Here is a 16,032-nt window from a genome sequence, read left to right on the forward strand (position 1 = left end):
AGAGGAAAGGACAGTGTAGTGAATCTTTGGAAGTCAAAAATGTTGCTTTGAGCTTTTAGTATTCTTAAGATCATATTTGCTATGAATACTGTGCTGCCTTTTGAGAGCTGCAAATTAAGTAGGATAAAATCCAAGTGCTTGGTTACCAAACTCTTGAGTGGGGAGGCCTCTGTGTTTAATGCCTATATGTATGAGGTAGGGAATTAGTTAAATGCAGTGGTCTTCCCTGACTCTGAAAATGGCATCCCTTCAGGGTGGAGAAACTGGTGAGCAAGATGCCTGTGAGCACTCTCACCTGGATAAGAATAGTAGTAAAAGGCTTATGCTTGCCTCAAGGTTATAATAGGATTTAAAATATTCAGAGGATTCGGAGTTGATTAATTTCACAGACAACCTAAAAACCAAGTATATCTGGATTCTGCTGTCTTGTGGAAAAAGACTAAGAGGTTCAGATCTGAGGTCTGCCTTTGGCTGTAAGCAACATAAGTGCTTAGGAAAGTGTATAATAGCATAAAAATTAAGGTATCTTAACAGAAAATTGCTTAACATACTAATATTCCTGTTACACAAAAAGGAAAAGTAATTTTATATTTTTTCTCCCAAAGAACTGCTATTGGGTACATAGCAAAGATACCAATTTCCTTCCGTAGCTGCTCTTTGCCTTACTGCACATTTCACCACCCCAGTTTTAAATTGTAGCTTTCTTCCAAGACTGCACTGCCTGCCTCTTACAGCTTTTGTCCCTGAACTCATCATGGAACCCCATTTCACAATTCTGTGGTTACCTCCATGGATGATTTATGTGTAAGAAGACTACTTTTGAGCTCCTGATAGTATTTCTTGTTAGTGAAGGTGTCTGGAGCTCTCATGACAAAATATAAAGACAAAGTTTAACAACGATAAAAGTTCAGAAAGTGTTTCCAAACATAAAAGTTTGGAAAATCAAAACAAAGGATTTCAACCTTAATTCTGAACCATGGACCAATCTAATTAAAAGGTGTGATTCTCCTTCCACCGCCATCACCAGTGTCCCTATTAAGTATTCTTAGAGTTCCTCCAAAGAGCCCATACCTGGCCGTAACAAAATGAGGACAGAATTAATGGGGAATACCTTTGTGAAATGTCATAGCTATAAATGAGGATTAGAGTGAATAGGGAGAGCAGGCTGAAATGCTTCAGGAATGCAAAGAAATTTAAATCTTATATTGACCTGTGTATCTCTTTTCACCTTTGTTTTCGCCTTCCTCCATCTAAAAGTTCCTGTTCTGTAGCCTCTGCTAATTTTGCTTTTAGTAGTGGTCATTAAAGGTGTAAGGATCCCATTTCACCTGCAAGTGACCAGTGAAGGGCTTTAATTATTCTATATTGTCTTGAAATACTTGTCCTGATTGAATGTTTACAGACATTTTCACTTGTGCTTGATCTCAAATATTCTTTACATTGCAACAATTTATTTGGAGAAAGTGTGTTGGATTTTATTTTTCACGAAATTTTTGCTTTGGTTTTCATCGTTTGTGTTTCCCCACTATGAGTGACAATGAAATTTTCCACAAATGCTTTTTTATTCTGGAAATCTGTGTCTCACAAATCTTGCATTCATATCTTGCTTAGTTTATTTCCAAATAAAAATTGAAATGTCAAACAAATAATTTATGTGCAGAAATAATGAGGCGTGGTTTGGATGGTTTGAAGTAGAATAAAATGTATAGCACATACCTAATCTAATTTTTGGGTGGAGGAAAGGAAATTTCCCATGTCTTTCAAAGATACTTGCTGTTCTTCTGAAACTAGATGGTGTGTATGAAAGAACGTTTTAAAAGAAACATAAAAATTAATTTTTAGTTGCCAGTGTGTTTATGAGCTAATTTTAAGATCAGATTTTCAATCTTGTCTTATTTCTTAATTTAAATCCAAGTATTTAAATCCTACATAGATAAATATTGTCAGTAAAAATGACCAACTTTGTGTTATAATGCAGTATAATTCTCAATCATGTGATACTGTCAGTTTTCATTTAAAATCAACTTTTTCAAAACTTATTTCTAAATGAACTTAATCAGTTTAACTTCATTTAGTCACATCTGTTCATGATTGTTTTTCCCCTTTTACTAGCCATACAAATCATGAAATTAAGCTAATTATATACCATTATCAGCTGCAAAGAACCAGTTTCAGTTTTATACCTTTTAATTCCCTGCAGGAGATTAAAGCTTGTTTTTTTTTTTAATATGTAAAGTGCAGTAACTTAAATGGATTTCCCCACAGTTATTGCCAAAAGGATTAACTAGTTTATTATTGTTTTCACTATTGTAAATTGGTTTTAAAACATTACATTTTATGGTGTTTCATTGATGGCAATGCTTGTCATGCTATTGAGAAACATTTTCCAAATAAAACTGCTATATAGCAGTAATTGTTATACAGCAATAAAACAAAAGATATAATAATCCTGTCAGAGTATTTATTGATAGTAACATCTGATTTTTATCTTCTCTGCTCCTCCCTCTTTTTTGGGGGATTTGTGGACACTGCCCTCACACAGGTGATGATGAGCAGAGTGATTGGTTTCATGAAAATGAATCAGGTGGAGCATGTGGAATTACGGGGGTCATTCCATGGTGGGAACAAGAAGACTCCACAGAACTGGAGAGAGAATTGCCTGACCCAGTCTTTGAAAGTATCTTAACTGGTACTTTCCCTCTTATGTCCCGCTCAGGGAGGAGAGGTAAGTAGCAATCAAGCAAACGCAAGCTGTAGAATCACTTGGTGCAGTGGAAAGATATCTATGGATTATATGAAATATGTAGAATATGGACAAGATCTTGGAGTTTGAATTGTTTAATTTTTAATATATCATTAGAGAGAAATAACTCAAAATCAACTATTAGAAAAGTCAAAAGGTGGAAAACAGTTCATTTTGGTAGCCTCCTCTTTTATTTGTTGTCTCGATGTTTGCATTGAGAATTTTTCAACATTAATTAAAATGAAATTTGATATTCCATTTTGTTCCTGGCTTCTGCTGTAATTTGTGGAATTCTATAGAAGTTCATTAATTCAAAGTCTGGAAAGACTAGTGTGACCATCTGCTTTGCTTTATGGTCAGGCCATGTTGTTTGTATAGAAGACGAAAGGGTTTGTTTAGAGCACAGATTGAGATTGTAACTTAGAAAATACTCTTTCTCTTTATTTCTAAAATACTTTCAACCACTGTGCATCCAGTGTAACCAATAGTAAGTTCTACCAGTGTTGGGATTGGATTCACAGCTAGAAACCCACTCTTGTCCAAAGATTGAAGTTGTCAGACCTCTGCTTGCTGCCAAGAGTTTTGTTGTACCTTCCTCTGCCACAAGGATCTCCTTTCACATTCAACTACAGATCTTCTCTGTGAGCAGTTAAACTGAATGTATTGAATCCTTTTGTGAGGCTTTTTCTCCAGATGCTTGGAATTGCTTTGGAGGACTTGGTCTCTGCAGATGGGCCAGATTTAACGTTTCCTAGTGATGAAGGGATGCAAAAATCATTTTCCTGTTGCAGTTCAGTGTGTTCTGCTTATGCAGCCAGCTCTGCATAGATCCAGGATGGCAGTAAGAATAGCTGCAGAAATGTTAATTTTCATGACAACTTACTCTTTCTCTCGCTTTTCCCATTCTGTGCTCTGTGTTTCCACCAGTACAATGTTTGCCAATAAGATGGTTTTGTTTTACAGAGTTCATATTGATAGATTGATATGTAATGGTGAATTTTTTTGGTTCTGTGGTAGACAAAATATTCTTGAATCAATTTTTGCTTTTTTGTAGGTTTCCAGAGTAGATGTAGTCATCTTCATGGAATGCCAGCAAGAAGCATAAAAAAGGCTTCAGGAAACCAGAATGCACTGGTAGGTGTTCTCATTTTTGTAAGCTCATGTGCACTGTTCTAAGAGGTTTTTAAAAAAACATATTCCTCTCATACTTGTTCCCTGATGTTGTAGATGGGTAATGGAACTGTAAGACTCGGTGCCACTGAGTGTGGCACTGCCTGAGTGTGTGTTTGCTCTTTTTAAATACTTTGACACGTTCCTCTGCAAAAGAGTCATACTGTTTCTCAGTACTTGTTTTGAACTAAGCGAAGGAAAAGGTTTCCAGTGCAGGTGTGTGCATATAAGTTACCATTTTCAGTACCTATTTTATGTAGATATGAAAACATGTTTTACTTTTATGATGGACATCAACCAATTTTTTTTCTGATAATAAAAAAATTCCAGGATGCATTGTGGTACAATTCAGGTCATTTTTCATCCCAAAAATTTGCTTTGAAAAATATATCCTGTTCTCTTTTGTTTGGTTTACATCTGTGTGGTCAGGCGAAAAGGGTATATACAAAAAAAATTAAAGCAGGTTATCCATGCACCTGCCATAGACATGATGCATTTCTTTGGACTCAGCCTGTTCTAAGGCTGGAACTACAAATGGGATGTTTGGGGTTTTTTAGTACCTACAGCCCTAGGAGCAATGTTGATAATTGAGGAAAAATTTTCACCTGTCTTTGCATTTCTGTGCAATCTAATACTTGGATTTTCCCACAACTTCTGTCTAAAATAAGTTTCTAATAAATTTTTTTGGAATTTTTCTTTGGAGAAGGGCATGATGAGAAGAGAAATTTTACTTTTTAAATTTAAATGCTAAAATGTATTAATTATAGCCCAGTCTATTCCTTTCTTACAAGAAAAATGTTTGGAAGAGGAAGAGAATGTGGGAGATACCAGGTGTAATAAACATAGGCCAGGACAATAAATACTGCAACATGGATATTCTTTATTATTAACTGTTAATGAGAATATTAAATGTTTTCAAATTTAAGTTGCCTAAACAACGTAAGTTGCTTCTGAGAAATGTAAGGGTTATTATATGTGGAGAGAATAGAAAGGAACTGCTAGAAATTTAACTCATTTTGAAGAGGCATGGGTTTTGTAATTGAAGCTCCTGTCCAATAATTGCCATTTGGAGCTGAATAAGATGCTTTAAAACCTTGGCCTGTGATCTCTGCTGTTAGTGGTCGTGAATTAGATGAATGCTGTCTAGTTCTTGGTTTCCTATCTACCTATTTTTATTTTTGGTTCAGTGCTTGCTTGAGCATATCTGGGATTTGTAGCCCATTTTCTAGGCTTATTGCAATTTCACCCTGGTATTTTATAGGAGCTATTATAACTGATAGGTTAGCTTCATGGTACTGATGATACATGGCTTAACTACCCTAAAACCTGCCTTTTCCTCTAAATTGTAAAAAGGTGATTAAATTTCAATTGATGAAGATATACTGTGAATGCATATATATAATAAAAAATCCTAATGTTTATTTTCTGCTACGCTTTCTGGATTGTCCTTAGGAGCCCATTTTGTCTTCCACTCATGATATCCCATATATAATGATGGTATTGTAGTTCCCTTTATAACAAAAATCCAGGCCAGTCTACTAAAGACTGATAATTCAGTTACCTCCAGTTATTAAATATATCATTTGCATGATGTTGTGGAAGTAGGTTGGCATGTGAATCTAGCTTCTGAGTCACTATGTCTAGGCAGGAGGGATGTGCTATTAGCTCTGCAGATGCAGTTTTCTGACCTCCTTAATGACTTTATGTTTGTGGGCACATCTGCTGCATCAGTCTTTGCAAACATGGCTATATAAACCAGAGCTCATGTGCTTCCTTTTGCCAGTGATTGCTTCCTAAAGAAAATCATCTTCAGATACTTCAATCCAATGACAAAAAAAAGTCATTTAATACCTGTGACATCTGATAACACAGAACAAGAAGTAATTACTGCTATTAGATGGTAACAGTGAAGAAGAGCAAGAATGCTTTTAGAAAGATTAATATCCTGAGGAAAGAACACTGCAGACTCAACTTATTGAACAGAATTGTGGTGTGAATTAATTCTTTTTTAACAGTGAGGAGTCTGATGTCTGTATCACTGCTTTTACACAGTCCTGAAAGGGAGACAAAGTTAAAAAGAAAACAAAAGGGGATACACTACCTAAAAGACACACGTTGTATCTTGTGTTCAGTCTAAGGATGTGTAATTTGTATCTAGGGAATGTGAGCATACAGTTGGCCTTTTGCATACAATCAACAGTGGCTGAGTTGAATTGGTTGAATTCTGAAGTCATATATGACCTGATCAAGTAGTCCCAAGCCTCACAGTGCTTTATGTTAGGCATGGGCAAAAATCCTACCGTGTAGAAATAGTGTTCTATGAATGAAACACTGATTTCTTAGAAGGAATGCTTTTTTCTTCCAGTCTTTATGTGTGTTTATATACTTGGCACTTATGTAGTGACCTGTAGTTTATATAGATGTCACTTTTCTAGTACTATATCTGTGTTTTTTCTAGCAAATTGCATGTGAAGCTTTGGTATTTCATAGAATAAAATCTGAAATCTAACATTTTAGATGTGTTGGAACTTTAAAGGTTCTTTTCTGTGATGTAGAATAGTAAATTACCTCTTTACCTAGAATGATTAAGGTTGTCATTTTTTTCTCAGATGGATTCCTGGGGAGAGCATAAAACCCTTTTTAAAGAAAATAAGAGTTAATTATAGTTAGTGAAAACATAGCATGACTATTTTCTCATTTTCTTCAAAATGTTTTGCCCAACTTAGTATTCAACTGAAAATTCTGACTTTTGTTCACAACTCCTCCATACAAATAAGTGAAGGTTTTTTAAAATGTGTGCTGCTGTTTTAGCTATTCCTTGTGTGATTCTAGGTACTGTTTCTTCCCTGAGACAGGGAGAGCTATTGCAGGGTTTTGTTTGAGAGCTCTTGTGTGTTGTCTCTTCCTGCCTCTGTTCCCTGTCTGGGCTGGAAGCTGGTAAGGGATTTCACTGAGCTGAAGTGCAAAAAACATGACCAATAAAAAAGATGCTTTCTTTTGACTCTGCCAATTTTTCCATCCATCACTTCGTGTCATGGGGTTTGGTTTCATTATATTAAACACAGCTTGTATTATCTTGCACTCGTAGATTGATTTTTTTTTTTTTTTTTTTTTTTTTTTTTTTCACAGCTGTACTACTGAGCTTGACTATACACAGTTGTATTTATTCAAAATGTGCTTAAAGGATGAAAGCTGCATTTCCAGGGCCCATTATCTGAAGGTGCCTGAGTATTTCTGTCAAATCCTGTGACTTTTTTTCAAAAGTTCAAAGATAGAAGAGCTTTTCTGAAAAATTTGTTTACAGATTAACAGTCTATTGACATGAGGAGAAAAGATACATTGAGCACTCGTGCTTTTTTAAATGGCTTTCAAAGTGTAAAATGAAATCAAACATTTCTGCTTCTAAGTTCTTTCTAACTGAAGGAACAGCCAGCTGTTTTCAGGAGCTTTTTTCTTGTCAAAATAGTTCAGAAATAAAGTGAAATATTATTGGTTAAAATCCATGCTATGGATCCAAGGAATATTTCCTTAAAGAATAATTTAGGCATTGTTTTTACAGTATTGGTTAGAAGCCTCTTTGTGGATGCTCTGCAACTTTTGGAACAGCGCTGTTTCTCAAGTTACAGTGTATTTGGTGGTGTGGAGAATTGGTTTACATTGGGTTGATGCCTTTTCCTGGTCTTAAAATCAAGAGTCATACACGGTTAGAAGGGGACAAGGGATTTTACCTTGGTATTTATTTTAAGGATCCTTAGGTGCACATGTCCAGGTCATATGCATCGAGATGCACCCTGCCGAGTCTATCTCTGTGTCTCTGTCTCTCTGTCCCTCCCCCCAACATTGGGTATAACATTATAGGTTTTACTAATTAGCATATCTATCAAAGATTCCCCAGTGAGAGGCTCAAGTGAGCCCCTGTCCCCAAGGAACCTTCCCCTGGATGGTTCTATCTTGGTTTACAGAATGTGTTCTGGAGAGGACCTTGGGGTCTGGGGCACACTGATCCCCAGCTACGAAGCTTCTGAAATGTTTAATCTCTCAGTTTGAGAAACAAGTCCTAGAATGTAGGCAAAAAGCACTAAGAATACAGAAGTTATAAAAAGGTATAACAGGGGTATAAAAGAAAAGGCAAAAATCTTCGTGGCATCAGGGTGAGTGGTATAAAGTCAGATAAAACAATTCAGTATCAGCGAGGTGCATGAAAAAATTTATCTGTGGAGTATTAATTATTTTCTTCAGTTAATGATTTTCTGTCATTTGGAGTGATAGTCTCTGTATCAAATTCTGTGGAAATGTGATGGTATTAGATTATAACAAAACTGAACTCTTGCTGGATTTCACACTTTGGTTCATTCAAGATGAGGAATATTAGGCCTCTGTCTGAGGGTGATGTTTTGAAACCTTATGCTGCTAAAACTGCATAAGAATTTACCTCTAAGCGAGTAGGAGAGTAGGGTTTTTTTGGTATTGTAATGCTTTTATTATGATTTCCTGTCATCAAAAATACTCTCAGGTACTGAAAGCATTTCTCAATATGCTTTTCCTTTTTTTTGTTTGTAATTACCTTAAATGGATATCTACTTATGCAAAATGTAATGAATGTTGTGCTCTTTTAATCCTCTTTTTAACTCAGTACCTTAGTTTTACAATACAGAGGGATAAAACTTCCTTAATGAATGGGTGGTTTCCTGCACTTAGTGCTTCCTGCGGATAGATTTTTTTCAGGCAGAAAAATTTGGTTGTTAGGAGAGGAGATGCTGCTGTGATGTCAGTGTAAGCCCCACCTTTGATTCTTCCAGTGTTCAGTAACTATTAGCAAAACTGCTGCAGTTTTCCTGAGGAATGAGTCAAGTGGCACACTTCTAGACTTCAAAACTTAGTCACATTGAAATAGCTTTATTTTATGAGAAAACAATAGTTTCACATGTAGCAGAAGGTGCCTCGTCTTATGGCAGGGGGGTTGGATTAGATGATCTTTTAGAGCCCTTCCAACCCAAGCCTATGAATAAAAGGGAAAAAAGCTTCAGTGAAATATCAAAATACCATTATAAACAACGTGGGTTTTGAAATAAAATGTAAATTTTGTGGTTGTTGTTGTTTTGTGGATGTTGTGATGTTCGTAATTTCATGTGTCTATACATTTTTGGAGGCACTACTCACTGTTCTTACACCTTATAATCCTCACGGTGTATTCAGCATAGCAAGGGCTGCTTTTTTTCCACAAATTAATTTTCCAGTGCATTTTTGCTAAAACTTTCACTTACACCGATGCCAGCTTAATATAACTTCCATCTGCCATGGAAGCACCTGATGGAGGACTAAAGCTGCTTTAGCGACTTTCATAATAGTTTAGCATACTTACTCATCAAAAGGATCCTAATTATACCTGTTGCATTTTTCATGGTAGGTCAGTTCTCAGAGGGGTTCTCATCTCTAGTAACACCAACAGCAGTATCCATACATAAGGCACTGTTGGTTTGTATTTTGTTTGTTCAAGGCCGAGCACTGCAATTAATAGATCAGGTTTGTCAGTGTTGATGTCATTGTTATGAAGGGTTTTGATTTCTCCCTATCACTTATGAGATTTATGGTTAAATGAAGTCTGCCTTACAAATTGCTTCGACTGACAGTGATTTTTTGTCACCTGAAACTGTCTAATGAAAATCTTAGATTATCTTGGTGTCATCAAATCAGTGAAGAGGCACAAGTAGTACCACAGCATTTCTGTCTCATTTGAACCTTCAGTTCATTAGCCAGAAAAGTTACTGGTGAAGGTGAGCCACATGTGTTTTTTATTCTTTCTTCTGTACCACTTACCTTGCAGATTAAAGTGTAGAGTCTAGAATTGTGTCCTGCTCTGATTCTTACAAAATCTAAGACTATCAAGAAAAAAAATAATTTAAATACATCAGGCAATTAATAGCTTGTGGAGATACCTTCATTTTGTTGGTAAAGTACAGTTGTTATCTTTTAGGTGTAACCACTAAAAGAGATACTCTGTGTCACAAAGCTCACAATGGTTTTTCTCGGTGTAGTTGACCTGTGGTGACAAAGCATACCCTTAAACTATCAAAGATTAACTTCTGCTTAGCTGAAATGAATGTGGTGACTTAGTCTCTTCTTGGACTCTCAAGTAGTGTCAAAACCAGCATCCCACTTCAGCAAAATAGTTGCCCTCCAGCATTAGTCTCAGAAATGCCAAATGTGCTGCTTAGTTTTTTAAATGCGTTCTGTGGTTTATTCATGGTGACAAGTGCTGTGAACTGTTAGGCTAAGCAGTATTTCTTGTAATTCACCTCAACCCAACCGCTCAAATGATTGTCATCTACAATTTCACTTAAGTTTATTTTAAAGGAGGACAAACAGCATTGTGATACCCCTTTCATTCTTCAGTTAGTGTCTGTCTTGAAAACACATTTAATACAGTTTTACAGCAGTCTTTACAGATAATAATGATTTTAAAAACCTCTGACCTCAAAATACGAAGCAATATGATTATTCCTCTTGTTTTCTGCAGCTTTAAAAAAAATCCCACTTTCTAGTGTGTGACTGCGTGAAATGTTTCTTCTGTAGACATTTGTAATTTGCTTATTTTGACTTGGTGCCTATGGGTTCTTTGATGTTTTATGTTTTAGTGCAATTCTAAGGGGGAAAAAAAGCCTTTAAATGTAATTGTACTTAATATCTTTTCTGCAAGAATTTCACTCAGTTGTATCTCTTTTAGAAACTTCTTAATGCCTCAGGAGCAGCATTTTGAAGAATTGATTGTAGAACAGCATCTTGTATCCAGAGTCAAGTTAGGAGTTGGATTTCCTTGTATTGAGCTTGCTGGGGAAATTGATCATTTAATGCTGAGAACAGACAGGAAAAACAAATGTAATAGGCAAGGAACACTTGCACAGACACTATGGTTTACCTGATGAGCAACATCTCATTTATGCTGTAATAACATCATAAGCATCAAGTAAATCATGAAAATCGTGACAGTGATTTCAGCTAACACGTTGTTTAACATTTTTTAACAAAAAGCAAGTTCAAGATCAACTACAGCTCCTAAACACTTGGAAATTTCTTGCTAATTCAACCCATAGTAACTTATTCACATGAATAGGTTTTTCCATCAGGGCTGCTGGTAGGTGGAACAACTTGAAAATAGTCCCATCTCTTTTTTCAGTTGCCTTTCATATGGTGGTCATCTGTAATGAATACAGCCACTTTAGATGTCTAGAGATAAGCAGAGTATTTCTATTAGATATCTAGATTAAGCCTATTAAGTGACCTTCTAGATTTGTTTTAAGATAAGCAGTTTATATTCAGGTGCACACATTTGTTTTGTTCACTAGTTCTGTTCTAAAATTAGTTTATGTAATACATATTCAAAAAATCTTGTGTGAAGTGATCAATAGCATTAGCATCTTTCTAATCATTACTATAAGGCAATGATGGGGAATTAGAATATTTTAATCTTGTTTGGTTTATAACAAACACAAAAATGGTGGGGGGAAAGGTTATGTGTTCAGTTTGAGTTCATATGGCTTGTACCCAGAGTAAGAGGTACTGTAAAAATAGTGAATTAAATTGGATCTGTAGTATTCTCTCCAGAAATTCTTCATGGAAATGCATGTATCAAATTACTTCAAAATACAGGACAGAAAATAAAGTAGGAAACATACATGATGTATTGTGTTGAAGTTGAGTCGATGAAGAAAATTACTCTGCTTCTTTTCTGATGTGAGAGATTATATAGGAAAGGAGAGATCGTCCTCTGCCATTCTCTTTGATTGCACTGACTTCAGTCATTGAGATGTAAAGAGAGTGTTCTATAATGTGTTAAATACAACCAGAAGGGAGTGGAGCAAACCACAGTTGTTGCACCTACCTTGCTTCTGACTCAACTGGAAAAGTGGCATGCTTGCTACTGTTCGGTTTTTTGAAATAAGAAAATCAGATGTGCATATTGAGAGTGTAGTTTTGAGAAGGCAAAAATTACTCAAAACTTCTCAGGGACTGCCTCTTTGGATAGTTACCACATGGTATTTATAGCAAGTAGGCACATAACTGAATGCAGAACCTTTTCTTTACAGAAATGTAGGCTTTGTTTAATGTTTCTGCGACACGTTCAATTTGAAGATCTGTTGGAAGTGAACACTTTATAAAACACGTTTATCCAGCATCAGAGACAGCAATGCTAACTTTAAATAAAATGCTGGTAAGCAATCCTAGAATGGAAAGGTCATTCCTCGAAGATAATCAGTACTTTAATAAAGCTGTGAGTTGTGAGGTGAGTCACAAAAGAAAAACTCAAAGCTCCTCAGTTTTAGTGGATCTTGATCTTGTGTAGGGAAAACCCTACATAAAACTTTGGTTTGATGTTTTCAAAAGCAGAATAATTATTGTTTTGTGTGTACTTAAACCATTTGTCCAGTTACGGTTTTACATACAGTATCTGGGAATAAAGAGGACAAGAAGAAAAGGTTCATTAACATCAGCACTTGCAGCTGGAGTGGTTCAGGAGCGTATTAGCCCTTGCCTGTTAATTACTGTCCCTTCAGCTGCAACATAGCAGGTGCTTTTTAAGCTTCTTTTTGAAGTGAAGTGCCTGTAACTGATCAAGTGAACCCTTCCAGTCCAACAGTCTTGATAACAGCTCAAAATCTGTTCCACTCAGCCCCTTGCAATTAGACTCAGCAGACTCTTTTACTTGCTCCTGATCTGATTTTTGCTGTGGATAGTTTTTCCTTTTCTCACTGCTAACTTTGGATAGTCCCTCGTTTGCAGGTGGTTTTAAACACCTGCATCCACAAGTAGGAGACTAACTTTCTTATTTTGTTATTTCTCAGCTTTAACTTAGCATTCCTGCAGACTGTGGTTTTAAAGGTCAAGGAAGAAACTTACCCTCAGTTCAGAGAACTGAAAGTTGTTTATTTAGGGAGTAATTTTTCCTTTCTGTTAGCTGATGGGCAAACTCTGTTGCAGCTATCTTGCTTTAGATGTATATTTCTTTAAACAACTGTGTAGCTCACTTTAAAGAGCTTTTTAGATAAAATGTGCCCCATTTTCTCTTTACCCTGACCTGTTTGCTTTGGACAAGGCTTCTAAAAGCCTTATTTTACAAAGACCTAAACAGATACATACAGTACATGCACAGTAGGCTGCATTTTTATTCCCTGTAGAATATGGTCAAACTGGAGAAAACCATTTTTCCTGTTTTCTGTCACACCATTGTGCTATGGAAAAGAAAGCATGGCATATGTGGCAATTGAAATTTTGTTGCCATACTGCAGCTGTTGTTACTGCTTTTTAAAAATCTGGACATGCTGGTGTAGGTCTAAGGCAATTTAAGACTATTTGCAGTACCTAAAAGAACTCTTAAGAACATTGCCTCTTAAAAGTTATTCTAAGCTCACTTTTCCATGCAGCAAAATATTAGCATTTAAGCAAAAGATAGGAAATGACTGCATAAAAAAGAGGATGAGGAGGGTTTGCATAAATAAAAGCTACCATTTCAGTGTTAAGTTGGGCATAAATATTATAAAATATATTGTTATGCCTTGTTCAGGAGAACATTTAACTGTATTTTTTCTGATTGAGAGTAAGTATTAGATATTGTGTGACTATCAAGTTTAAAAACTCTGAAGGTTTTATCAAAGTTTTCTTTGTACACAAAACAGTATCTTTATTAAATTAATTCCCCTATATCAGTGAGGCAGATGTGTATTTTCTTTAGGATTTAGTGTGGGGTCTTTTTTTGTTTCAGGAAAACAACTTCATTTACATAGGTTATTTTACTGAATCTTATATTAAATATTACTAGAATGTGCAAAATATTTTAAAAATATTTGGGGGTTGATGGATTGGTACTCTTCAAAGGGAAACAAAACACTAAATATTTCTAATCCTGCATTATTTACCGCATGGGTGGTTAAATGCTACTTTAAGCCCCATAAAATTAAAAGGGAGAAATCTGCCAACTGTAGCAGGAATTGGATTTAGGAAGAGTGGTACAGAGCCAAAATATTGCTACAGAATTAAATGTCAAAAATCTTCTTTAATAGTAGATATATAGTTCACAGTGTCTGGTTATGATTAATACATTTAATCTAAATCACTGAAAGTTGCTCTCTCCTTTTCCATAAAATACAATAGGACACAAATCAGTTTTACTGTAGGTGGATAACAATTGGAAAATAATGCATCTTCCCGCCCAATAAATTGTCAGTTATACCTTTTAACTAAAATCGATTCATCTTTCCAAAATTTATTACGATTTCTAATAATAAATCTTTTCAAATGTTTATTCATTTGCTTTTTGATACATTTGTGCCACTTTTGCTATGGTCTAATGTTTTTTCTTTTGATTCATTGTAAATTAGAAAATCTATTTTGAGTCAATCTTCTAGTTAAGAAGTTAAAATCTATAACCCAGCCATTTTTTCATAGTCTCCTTTGCACATTTTAATACCCTTGAACTTAGATCCAATCCAGTAAATTCTGATCAGAAGGTGATTAAAAGACTTTTCACTTCAACTTCTTGACTGAGGGCCAGATTCGTAAAACAAGTACTTATGAGATTGTTAGCTGGTTTTTTCCTGCACATCTCCCCGAGTCAAACAGGAGGATTGAAACAATTATAGCAGATGAACAGATATGTAGGTTTTGGTCAAAGGTTTTTAATATGGGCAATCAGAATTGCTCTTGTGAGTGAGAACCCAAAGATGGTGTGATAGAAGCCTCTTTTTGTTGTCCCTTTGTAGCAGCAATACAGTGGTAGAAGTGGTGATTGCTAAAGCATACTCCGTGCTGCATTATTTGGGATGTCTGTAATTATCCAGTACTAACCTCTTCAAGTGTGGTCATCTGCCATATAATGAATCTTCTTAGAAGTAACACTTTTTTTAAGAAGAAAGTGTTTTAAAAGAAATTTCTCCAATGATTGATATTCTAATCTGCGTTGTGAAATTGTGTTCACTGTTCAGCAGTTTTCTGTTCTGTACATAATAAAACGTGTCAGAGGGGGATGCTCTTATTTTTTTTTAAATCTTCTCAATAAGTGTATATCCTGTTATGATCCAGTTAAAAATGTAATCTTAATCAGATTTCTGACAAGAATTATGTATGAGAAGGTTAATCTGGTATGTAGCCATCTCAAATTTCTTAAAGGCACAAATGTGTTTTGTTTATAATAGAAATGTGAACATTGGCAGAATAGAGGAAGAAGGCTGGAAAATGTTTGAAACATAACTATAAGGAAATTACAGTCTTAATTTCAACTTGATCTACAGTATCATTTATTGGCAAATTTGTGTAGCTGAAAGCATCTTGGCCTTTAAAGTGATTGATTTCAAAGTTAAAAAAATCATTCGTGCGGATGGATTGGAATTCATTAATTTTACTAATTACACAGTGAAGAAAACAGATGTTTTCTTAGGCAAAGATCAGGCTTTAATTACAGGTCTTACCTGCTTATCTAAAAATAGTGTCAATATGTTCATGTCTCTATCTCAAAGTTAATTCCTTATTTTTACATGGAAGTATGATTTTTTTTTCCACATTTTAAGCCTTACTCTAATTATGTACAAATACAAATCTAATACTCAGATTACTTACTGAGGGGTACATATGTCATAATCCTGGATTAACACTCTTCAAGAGTAAGTTGGGTGAAAAATGCCTCTTTAAATTGTCAAACTCAGAACCATCCAGTGCTACTCTAATTGTAATAATGTGTTACAAAAGGAGTCAAAAACATCTGCAACAAAGCTGAGTTTCCAGCAGTGATATAAATCTGTGTGGCCTCCCCTTAGGACTTCTTATTCTGAGGTATGTAGTCAGTAGGACTACAGCCTACAAGAGAAAGGCAGAGAAAGCTGCCATAGAATTAGAGAAAAAACAGAGGGTTTGTGTATGCTTGTTTTGTGCTTTAGCCAATCTCTATAAATGTTGTCTGTTTTAATTGCTTTAAATATGTATTTGTCACTGCCTTGGGGAAGTGGAAATTACTTAATTAATGGTAATAATTGGCAAGATCCAGAAAGACGTGGTCTTTGAAAGGAGCATTTGCAACTGAAGATGCATGATCTATTGCAAGAATAATTCTATTTTTGCCACATTTTTCTGTG

The 16,032-nt window shown here is 35.4% G+C and overlaps 1 protein-coding gene across 1 annotated transcript in view; it reads left to right on the plus strand.

Annotated features, from left to right (window-relative positions):
- Positions 1-16,032, plus strand: part of GPATCH2 (G-patch domain containing 2) — a 120,576-nt gene that overhangs the window by 20,775 nt on the left and 83,769 nt on the right. Inside the window, exons 4-5 of the mRNA XM_039569320.1 lie at positions 2,543-2,725; positions 3,798-3,877. Coding sequence (XP_039425254.1) covers positions 2,543-2,725; positions 3,798-3,877 — 263 coding nt within the window. The remainder of the gene's footprint in view (positions 1-2,542; positions 2,726-3,797; positions 3,878-16,032) is intronic.

Source organism: Corvus cornix, chromosome 3, assembly GCF_000738735.6.
Source record: "Corvus cornix cornix isolate S_Up_H32 chromosome 3, ASM73873v5, whole genome shotgun sequence".
NCBI lineage: Eukaryota > Metazoa > Chordata > Aves > Passeriformes > Corvidae > Corvus > Corvus cornix.